The sequence below is a fragment of the Rhododendron vialii genome, chromosome 4a (genome assembly GCF_030253575.1).
Source record: "Rhododendron vialii isolate Sample 1 chromosome 4a, ASM3025357v1".
NCBI lineage: Eukaryota > Viridiplantae > Streptophyta > Magnoliopsida > Ericales > Ericaceae > Rhododendron > Rhododendron vialii.
In genome coordinates, this window is record NC_080560.1 from 42,395,162 (window position 1) to 42,406,725 (window position 11,564).

Here is an 11,564-nt window from a genome sequence, read left to right on the forward strand (position 1 = left end):
TTCCACAAAAAAAGATCAACACCACATTAATTGATAACTTTCGGAAATACAACTCTGGATGAAAGACAACATTACACAGTATTCCTTATTGACTGAAAGTGGCAAACAACACACAACCAAAAACCACACCTTGTACTAAAGGCACTTTCTCTGAAGGAAAAAAGGAAAAAAAAAGGCACTCCGATAGTAATACATGTCTCAAGTTCTCAACTTGGAATCCGAGAACTAAGCATTAGTAGTTTAGCAATCGGGATTTGCCAAGAGGTGGGCCTCGACAGCCTTGAAGATGCTTGAAGCCTTATCTTTGCCAGACTTGATTTCCTCTTCTGTGACCTTGTTATCACCTTTGGGGCAGTAGATGCTCCTGTTCTTGCAGATGGATCCTCCATCGGGAGAGGGTACGATCTTGATGTGGTAAGAGATTGACTCGAAACCGTCCAAAGCATCACCTTCGATGATGCTGTAACTGTATGTGAAGTTCTCTTTGTCGACGGCATCAACCTTGTGTTTCACACACTTGTGTTTGCTACCTGCACATTGGAGATTGAAAATGCAGCTTTGTTAATACAATGTCGTTCCAAATTGCCTATCAAAAAAAATATCGTTCCAAATTGAAGCCATTTGATTACTTGCATCTTAGTAAATTCAATCTTTATATATACCCAAATATGTAACATAAAGAAGCAACAAAAGTAGCTTGGTCATGCATAACACGGTCATAACAAAGACAGAATAAACTGACCTTCGCCGAAAGTGGTGAGCTTGATGGTTCCAGCTCCGCCATCTCCTTGGATGGTTTCCACACTCTTGATGGCCTGTGGGAGGACCTTGGGGATGAGGGTGTCACCATCAAGGACAAAGGCCTTGAACATCTTAGCGGGTGGGATTGAGGAAGTGACCTCCATATCGTAAGTGATGGCACCCATGATGATGATCTGTAAGAACTTAGAAGGCAGAAAATGAAGAAGAAGAAGAGTAGGAAGGATTAATTTGTAGGTGGAGAAGAGCTTGGTGTGAGGGAAATGGGAGAACAAGAGGAAGTATTTATAGGGGTTAGCTCCCTTTGTTGGCTGTGGACTATTCAGTTTCTAACAAATAACAAGATTAAAGAAAATTCGAACAGACGGATCATTTGAATTCAAAACATCATCAGTGGGCGGTGGTCAGAGTAGCTGTTTAAGAAAAAAATCACAGGAATAAAGTATTCTGACCCGAAAAGAGAAATGGTTTTTCCAATGTTTATTTCTTGATCGTTTAGCCATATACTATGTAAAAGCTTAAACTGTTAAAGCACGAACAAGTCGCTCATGTGTGGCCTGATGCTTCTTATAGAAGCGGGCCAACGGCTTGCACATATTTTAATTTTAGGTAACTATAATGAAATTAAATTCTCTCCACCGGTGGTGGAAAATCTTACTTTTCCAGATTTTCTACCACCACATTTTTCCGTTCTACCGTGTATTTATTATTGATTTGAACCGTTCATCTTATAGACCCCACATAGTAGTGTATTAATTCAAAAAATAAACTTGATCGGACATTGATAGGAGTATCAAAAATTGAATTTTGCTTTGTAAAATGGATAGTTTATCTTTATTATTATTGACAGAAATTAGATCTTCCATTTTATAAACCAAAATTCAAATTTTGATATATCTTTCGACTCCCGATCATGCTGATTTTTTGCATAGCAATACTACATTGCGAGTCTTAAAATATGAACGGTGATCACAACAATAGATACTCGGTTCGACCCATAATAGGCGGTGGTGGAAAAGTGAGGTTTTACACCGGCCGTGGATAGAATTTATTTTCAATGGTAATCACCAATTCAAGTAAAAGATCAAGATCTCCGCCCAAAAAAAAAAAAAAAAAAAAACTGATAAGAACAGGATACGATGTTAGACAGATACGTTATTTAACTAATTTTATGACAGATACGTTATTTAACAAACTGTTAAATTTTAGGACAGAGAAGTTATTTAACTGATATTATCCTCAGCATTCCCGTGGTGAGTCATTTGTTTTTTTATATAACCAATAAAATAATAATACACACATGGGACTCTATTTCTTGTCCAATATGACTGCTTTTCAGCTATCAACAATTGGGTTCGTTGTTGTTTAGCTATCAAGAAATTTCAAGTATTGCTGATATTTTAAAAAGAGAAACTTATTCACGGAGCCTCACAGAGTGACGCAATCACAGTCGTTCATTCGTACAATCAATGGTTGGGATTCGTTTTCAATTTTGACCAGTAAAAAATATTTTTATCGGCCAGAATTGGTTTTCAATATGGACCGTCCGTCCAAAAACACTTTGGCCTCGCACGATTGGGCTCCGTAATTCACACGGAGCCGTCCGTAAAAATAATTTTCTGTTTTAAAAATAGTGAAAGCTGTGAAGGCTAGAAGAGGAGTACAAAAACACATTTAATGCTATATAACCCCACAAACACATCAATCTTAGCTTGACTGCTCAACTAGCTTATCTCATTCATCCTTGGCGGCCACAGATCTTGGAAATGCCTTCTAGAAGAGATTTTATGACACTGAAACATACATGGCCGCCTCCAGATCAAAAAGAAAGAAAGAAACATACATGCTACTTGTTGGGAAAATGGAATTTTTGATACGAGATTTTTGGGATTTTGGCCCCAAAATTAAAGTGGGATTCCCATACTGCGTGAGGTGGGCCCAAGTTCATTTAGATTCTCCTAAACAAGGTGTTTAAGCCGGTGAAAGAATTAACAAATTCCATTCAGAAAGCGTGCGTGTTATGGGGCTTTGGGCTTCGACACATAAACTGTACATGTGCTGCCGCTTGCTCGGGCGGGACTGTGGACTTCGGCTGTCTTGGGCCTAGCTCATTCCGTCTTATCCTTTTACAGCCCAGAAGCTTAAGTGGAGTGGGCTTGGGAATACTTGGATCTGACCCATTTGGTGGTCCAACAGCTGAACAAATGCGAGACTCTTTAGATTTCTCAGCAATAAGTTGTGCAGCTGGGTGGGAGGGAGTGCGTACGAAACATTTTTCAGTTCGATGGGCAGTCCAGAGCGGTGCATTTGAGGTTGAGTTACTGCCAAGCTACCCTGAGAGACCAACGCCAACAAATCCTCCAAAACCTCTGATGAGGTGGCGGAAATGTCTTCAGGGCCCCGTGTGATACGCAAGCCTCGGTTGGTTGGTGTTTTTGATCTATTTACAGCTTCTGTCTTATTGCTTAATTCAATTTCTAACTGTCGTTAATTTCCAGTCTTGTAAATCAATTATAAAACCAGATTGGGTTTTATTTCCTCGATTGGTTTCGTAAAACGCCACTTACGTTGGTGTAGCTAGGGACAGGAGGCTAACTTGTGGATGATAGGTCTGGATTCAACAACCTAACTACCTTACTTTGGCTGCTGTGGTTTACTATATATGGCAAAAGAGGAACTGCAGAGTTTTTCAAGGCATTCAAAATTGGCCTTTTGCCACTGCTTTCGACAAGATTTGTTTCGATGTTAAGAAGTTTTCAATTTGGGTCTGTCAAGGAAACCCGCCTTAACTCCAATGATTTGTAGCCTTTGGAAAAATTCCCCATTTGTAGACTAGCCGATCGAATTATGTTCTTCAAAAGAAAAACTCATTTAAACTTCCAATTTTTGGCAGAGTTTCTTACTTACCATCATCCTTGTCACAATACTGTGAACGATCGAAATAGGATTTATGGCAACATGAACCATTGAGAACAGTTAAAGATCGGGTCCAAGGCGAACTACCACAGTTAAACTCAAGCCCGAGCTATCCAGATGGGCGCAACAAGACTATACATTACTTGCCTGGCGAGTCTTGTGCTCAAATTAATGAAGTAATATTGGCAATATGACCATCTAGGTACATGCATTCCTATCTTATTTGCAACTGTCATTTTTTAATTACTGCTTGATATAGCTTTGCAGATGGGGTCCTATTTAATACTGCGAAAAAATATAGGTACCGACCAAACCGTAGGGGAATTGTACCAACGGCCGCGCTGGGCCGTCTCCGGCTACCTGACGGCCAATTTGAGCCGTCCAAAAATTCTTAAAAAAAAACCAAAGACATATACACAAAAAATTGGGTGTTTAGATCAAGAACCCCTACACACATTGGATGCTATTGATTCTCACGTAGGTCCCCTTGGTTTTTTTTTTTTATAGAATTTTTGGACGGCTCGGATCGGTCGTCCAGTGGCCGGAGACGGCCCAACGCGGCCGTTGGTATGATTTCCCTACGGGTTTCGTAGGTACCTGTAGCATTACTCTTAATACCGTAGATGACATTGAACATCTACTTATTTCTTATCTTGTCAAAGCTGTATTTGACACAAGCTAAGTACGAAAATGTGCTTTAACATCAACGGCTTCAACGATCTTTAAGTTGGTATACTTTCGACCAACTTTTTGTAAACCTAAGTCTATTATTTTCATTGTTTGATTCCACAAAATTGTAGTACTTTGAATACCCTCTTTATCTATATGAAATAGGTCTGGATCAGATTTAAAATTAATGTGATTCAAAGATTTTCCCAAAAAAATTTATTTTTCGACATTTTGTGGGTAAGATTATCATATCTTTTCAAGTGTAAATATTTTCTGGGTCAAAATAATTTGGTTAGAAATTAGGCTTAACAAGCTTTTCAATAGTTCAAACCGTGTAAAAATTAGAGTTCGATAGTGTCCGTAAAAAAAAACTGCAAAGTTTGGTCGATTTCCAAATTTGAAGGATGTGCCCGGGCGCCTAGGGTGCATGGAGTTGCATCTGGGGCAATAAAGCTCAACATTTGGTCAAACATTATGAGTTCTTTCCGGATACTCCCGAACTCCGATTTTTGCAAGGTTTGAACCTATACAAAGCTTGTGGAGTCAACTTTCCAACCCAAGTAGTTTCAATCTAAAATTATTTGAACACGAAAAAATATGACCAATTTACTTTCAGTGAATCGAAAAAAAATCATTTTGGTAAAATGCTCGCATCATTCTCATTTTAGATGGGATAAATACCTATTATATATCGATAGAGATCGAGGATTTTCAAAGTACTAAAAGATTGTGGAATCTAATCATGAAAATAATAAAGTTTAGTTATGTATGACAAAAGTGTCTTTTAACATCAAAGGCTTCGACGATCTTTGAGTTGGTCTACTTTCGACCAAATTTTCGTAAGCCAAATTCTAAAATTTTAATTGTTCAACTCCACCATCTTGTAGTACTTTTAATACCCTCTTTATCGATATGAAATAGGTTTGGATTTGATTTAAAATTAATGTGATTCAAGGATTTTTTCGAAATATTTTATATTTCGACATAGTGAAGGTTAAATTATCATTAATTTTTGGGCCAAACTAATTTGATTAGAAATTAGGCTTGACAAGCTTCCAAACATTTCAAACCAAGTAAAAATCGGAGTTCGATAGTGTCCGTAACAAGAACGCCAAGTTTGGTCAATTTCAAAATTTGAAGGATGTGCCTGGGGCGCAATAAAGATCAACATTTGGTCAAACTTTATGGGTTTTTCCCGGACACTCTCGAACTCCGATATTTGCAAGGTTTCAACCGATAGAAAACTTGTGGAGTCAACTTTCCAACCCAAGTAGTTTGAATCTAAAATTATTTGAACACGAAAAAATATGACCAATTTACTCTCAGTGAGTCGAAAAAAAATCATTTCGGTAAAATGCTTGCATCATTTTCGTTTTTGATAAGCCCTAAATAGTGTAAATAATGGGGCTTATCTATCCCGTTTTTCTACTCTTGCAAGCGCTTTTTACTTATTTCTATTTGATTTTGCGCGCAAGTTGTGTTTTTGTTGAAAAGTAGGTAATCGGAGCGAAAAGGACGTTTCCAAGGCTCCCAATAATCCCCGGAGGAATCCGGAAGCATTCGAGTACATGTGGCACATTAGGAATCGCTCCCCGAGTCTCAAACGAAGTGATCAAAGCATGAAAGAAAAGTTCGGGGCTCTCAAAGACCGAAAGAAAGAAGAAAACAGCAAAAACCAGCCAGAGAAACACGGGGTATCAATACCCCCAACACTGGGTATCAATACCAAGAAGCATGCTGTCCAGAGAGGACAGAGGTATCGATACCTCTTTTAGAGGTATCAATACCCGGTGTCTGCGCGCGAACTTTTTAATGGCATTTTTGTAATTATTCTGTAAAGGGGGTATATATACCAACTTAAGCCCGATTTCAGGGCATTCAAGACCTGCATTTTCTCTCTCTACCTCCATTAAAGCTTTTGCTCCCACTTCTCTCCTCATTCATGCTTTGAGGAGGGATTTTAGGTACGATCCGTTTGGTTTCGAAGCATTTCGCCTTCATTAAAGTTGTAAGGAATCTTCTCCTCTTCGAGGATCTTGTGTTTATTTCGCATTTAATCCATGTTTAGTATTTTCCTTATCTTTACCCTTGCTCATTACATGTCTCCTTTCATTATGTGTGAGTAGTGTAGCAAGGCTAGGTTGTGAGATGGTTAGCATCCCGTAGCCATGGGTATTTCTTGTTCTTCTTTTGTAAATCTTCATTTTCGAGCTTAAGCATGTATTAGGGTTCATTTTATGTATCAAAACTTAGAGGTGTTAATCTCTTTGATCAAATGTAGGCAATGGTTACACTTCTTGTCACATTTGATGCTTGGAGCTATGTCCCTCCATGTGTTTGTTTAAATGTCTCAAAAGAACCTTAGACATGCTTAGCACCCTTGTAAAAAGAGAAGAATAAGATTACCTTTGTGTTATGGGTGTTGATTATCCCTAAACCTAGCTTTTAGTTTAAATCTCCAGTTAAAAAGCCGTAGTTAGGTTAAGTAGCCATTCACCTAAAATTCTCAGTTGGCCGTCTCAACGCCAAAGTTTGGTTGGCGGTCCTAACGCCAAAATTCTCTATGCAAGCTAATCTCTGAACCAAGTTATGGATGCGCTCCCTGTGGATTCGACCCCGGACTTCCGGGTATTATTATGCTTTCAACCGACCTAGCCCTACGCTTGGGGTATTCTTATTGCAACACACATTAAGGTCGCAAGCAGTTTTTAATAGGAAACATACCTATTATATATCGATAAAGAGAATTTTCAAAGTACTAAAAATAGTGGAATCTGATAAAGAAATTAAAAGTTTAGTTATGTATGAAAAAGTGTGTTTTAACATGAATGACTTTGACGATCTTTGAGTGGGTCTACTTCAGACCAACTTTTCGTAAGCCAAATTCTATTATTTTCATTGTTCGATTCCACCATCTTGTAGTACTTTGAATACCCTCTTTATCGATATGAAGTATGTCTAGATCCGATTTAAAATTAGTGTGATTCAAGGATTTTTCCTAAATATTTAATTTTTCGACATAGTGAAGGTAAGATTATCATATCTTTTGATGTGCAAAAATTTTGACGGCCAAACTAATTTGATTAGAAATTAGGCTTGACAAGCTTCTAAACAGTTCAAACCACGTAAAAATCGGAGTCCGTAACAAGAACGCCAAGTTTGGTCGATTTCCAAACTTGAAGTATGCGCCCTGGTGCATGGGATTGCGCCTGGGGCGCAATAAAGCTCAACATTTGGTCAAACTTTATGGGTTCGTCCCGCACACTTCCGAACTCCGAAATTTGCTAGGTTTCATTGATAGAAAGCTTGTGGAGTCAACTTTCAAATCCAAGTAGTTTGAATCTAAAATTATTTGAATACGAAAAAATATGACCAATTTACTCCCAGTGAGTCGAAAAAAATCATTTCTGTAAAATGCTCGCATTATTCTCATTTTTAGTGGGATAAATACCTATTATATATCGACAAAGAGGATTTTCAAAGTACTAAAAGATAGTGGAATCTGATCGTGAAATAAAAAAGTTTAGTAATGTATGACAATACTGTGTTTTACCATTAATGGCTTGGACGATCTTTGAGTTGGTCTACTTCCGACCAACTTTTCATTAGCCAAATTCTATAATTTTCATGGTTCAATTCCACCATCTCGTAGTACTATTAATACCCTCTTTATCGATACGAAATAGGTCTGGATCCGATTTAAAATTATTCTAATTCAAAGATTTTCCCGAAATATTTTATTTTTCGACATAGTGAAGGTAAGATTATCATATCTTTTGATGTGTAAATACTTTTTGGGCCAAACTAATTTTGTTAGGAATTAGGCTTGACAAGCTTCTAAATAGTTCAAACCAAGTAAAAATCAGAGTTCGATAGAGTCCGTAAAAAGAACGCAAAGTTTGGTCGATTTATAAATTTGAAGGATGCGCCCGGGCGCATGGGATTGCGCCTGGTGTGCATGTATTTGCGTCTGGGGAGCAATAAAGCTCAACATTTGGTCAAATTTTACGGGTTCGTCTCGGACACACCCGAACTCCGATTTTTGCAAGGTTTGTACCGATAGAAAGCATGTGGAGTCAACTTTCCTACCCAAGTAGTTTGAATCTTAAATTATTTGAACACGAGAAAATATGAATAATTTACTCCCAGCGAGTCGAAAAAAATCATTACGGTCGCATCATTCTCATTTAAAATGGGATAAATACCTATAATATATCGATAAAGAGGATTTTCAAAGTACTAAAATATAGTGGAATCTGATCATGAAAATAAAAAAGTTTAGTAATGTATGACAAAAGTGTGTTTTGACATTAATAGCTTCGACGATCTTTGAGTTGGTCTACTTCCGACAAACTTTTCGTTGGCCAAATTCTATAATTTTCATGGTTCAATTTCACCACCTTGTAGTACTTTTAATACCCACTTTATCGATAATATATAGGTCTGGATCCGATTTAAAATTATTGTGATTTGAGGATTTTCCCGAAATATTTTATTTTTTGACAGTGAAGGTAAAATTACCATATATTTTGATGTGTAAATACTTTTTGGGCCAAACTAATTTGGTTATAAATTAGGCTTGAAAAGCTTCTAAACAGTTCAACCAAAGTATAAATCAGAGTTCGATAGAGTCCGTAAAAAGAACGCAAAGTGTGCTCGATTTCCAAATTTGAAGGATGCGCCCGGGCGCATGGGATTGCGCCTGGGGTGCATGCATTTGCGTTAGGGGCGCAATAAAGCTCAACATTCGTCCCGAACACATCCGAACTCCGATTTTTGCAAGGTCTGAACCGTTAGAAAGCTTGTGGAGTCAACTTTCCAACCCAAGTAGTTTGAATCAAAAATAATTTACTCGCAGTGAGTCGAAAAAAAATCTTTTCAGTAAAATGGTCGCATTATTCTAATTTTAAATGGGATAAATACCTATTATAAATCGATAAAGAGAATTTTCAAAGTACTAAAAGATAGTAGAATCTGATCTTGAAAATAATAAAGTTTAGCTAAGTATGAAAAAGTGTGTTTTAACGTCAATGGCTTCGACGATCTTTGAGTGGGTCTAATTTAGACAAACTTTTCGTAAGCCAAATTCTAATACTTTCATTGTTCGATTTGACCATCTTGTAGAACCTTGAATACCCTCTTTATCAATATGAAATAGGTCTGGATCCGATTTAAAATTATTGAGATTCATAAATTTTTCCGAAATATTTTATTTTTCGACATCGTAATGTAAAATTATCATATCTTTTGATGTGCATATAATTTTTGGGGCAACTAATTTGATAATAAATTAGGACTGACAAGCTTCTAAACAGTTCAAACCACGTAAAAATCGGAGTTGGATTAAGTCCGTAACAAAAATGCAAAGTTTGGTCGATCTCCAAATTTGAAGTATGCGCCCAGGCGCATGGGATTGCGCCAGGCCAGGGGCGCATGGAATTGCGTCTGAGCGCAATCAAGCTCACATTCGGTCAAATTTTACGGGTCCGTTCTGGTCAATTTCGAACTTCGATTTTTGCAAGGTTTGAACCTATAGAAAGCTTGTGGAGTCAACTTTCCAACCCAAGTAGTTTGAATCAAAAATGATTTACTCGCAGTGAGTCGAAAAAAAATCTTTTCAGTAAAATGGTCGCATTATTCTAATTTTAAATGGGATAAATACCTATTATAAATCGATAAAGAGAATTTTCAAAGTACTAAAAGATAGTAGAATCTGATCTTGAAAATAATAAAGTTTAGCTAAGTATGAAAAAGTGTATTTTAACGTCAATGGCTTCGACGATCTTTGAGTGGGTCTAATTTAGACAAACTTTTCGTAAGCCAAATTCTAATACTTTCATTGTTCGATTTGACCATATTGTAGTACCTTGAATACCCTCTTTATCAATATGAAATAGGTCTGGATCTGATTTAAAATTATTGAGATTCATAGATTTTTCCGAAATATTTTATTTTTCGACATCGTAATGTAAAATTATCATATCTTTTGATGTGCATATAATTTTTGGGGCAACTAATTTGATAATAAATTAGGACTGACAAGCTTCTAAACAGTTCAAACCACGTAAAAATCGGAGTTGGAATAAGTCCGTAACAAAAATGCAAAGTTTGGTCGATCTCCAAATTTGAAGTATGCGCCCAGGCGCATGGGATTGCGCCAGGCCAGGGGCGCATGGAATTGCGTCTGAGCGCAATCAAGCTCACGTTCGGTCAAATTTTACGGGTCCGTTCCAGTCACTTTCGAACTTCGATTTTTGCAAGGTTTGAACCTATAGAAAGCTTGTGGAGTCAACTTTCCAACCCAAATAGTTTGAATGAAAAATTATTTGAACACGAAAAAATATGACCAATTTACTCCCAGTGAGTTGAAAAATACCAAGAAGGACAAGTTTGGTCGATATCTAAAATTGAAGGATGCGCCCGGGTGCATGGGATTGCGCCTGGGGCGCATGGATTTGCGTCTTGGGCGCAATAAAGCTCAACATTTGGTCAAAGTTTACGGGTTCGTCCCGGTCACGCCCGAACTCCGTTTTTTGCAAGGTTTGAACCGGAAGAAAGCTTGTGGAGTCAACTTTCCTACCAAAGTAGTTTGAATCTAAAATTATTTGAAGACGAAAAAGATATGACCAATTTACTCCCACTGAATCGGAAAAAACCAGGAACGGCAAGCTTGGTCGATTTGTAAAATTGAAAGATGCGCCCGGGAGCATGGGATGGCGCCTGGGACGCATGGATTTGTGTCTGGGGCGCAATAAAGCTCAACATTTGGTCAAACATTATGGGTTCGTTCTGGACACACTCGAACTCTGATTTTTGCAAGGTTTTAACCGATAGAAAGCTTGTGGAGTCAACTTTCCAACCCAAGTAGTTTGAATCAAAAATTATTTACTCGCAGTGAGTGGAAAAAAAATATTTTCGGTGAAATGGTCGCATTATTCTAATTTTAAATGGGATAAATACCTATTATAAATCGATAAAGAGAATTTTAAAAGTACTAAAAGATAGTAGAATCTGATCTTGAAAAAAATAAAGCTAAGTTAAGTATGAAAAAGTGTGTTTTAACGTCAATGGCTTCGACGACCTTTGAGTGGGTCTACTTCAGACCAACTTTTCGTAAGCCAAATTCTAATACTTTCATTGTTCGATTCCACCATGTTGTAGTACTTTGAATACCCTCTTTATCGGTATGAAATAGATCTGGATCCGATTTAAAATTATTG

At 37.5% G+C, this 11,564-nt stretch overlaps 1 protein-coding gene across 1 annotated transcript; it reads right to left on the minus strand.

The window, feature by feature from the left end:
* On the minus strand, positions 1 to 1,063 carry LOC131324572 (major allergen Pru ar 1-like). Its single transcript, XM_058356576.1, has 2 exons — positions 743 to 1,063; positions 1 to 530 (listed from the first exon to the last, which is right to left on the minus strand). Exons 1-2 carry the CDS (start codon positions 924 to 926, stop codon positions 241 to 243), a joined length of 474 nt encoding a protein of 157 aa, XP_058212559.1. The 5' UTR covers positions 927 to 1,063; the 3' UTR covers positions 1 to 240.
* Positions 1,064 to 11,564: the final 10,501 nt, after the last annotated feature.

What these genes read in the sequence shown, in the direction of transcription:
- LOC131324572 (XM_058356576.1), bottom strand. Translation starts at nt 926, where the DNA reads ATGGGTGCCATCACTTACGATATGGAGGTCACTTCCTCAATCCCACCC. An exon ending in GCTCACCACTTTCGGCGAAG is followed by an intron (nt 531 to 742) that starts GTCAGTTTATTC and finishes TCCAATGTGCAG; the next exon opens with GTAGCAAACACAAGTGTGTG.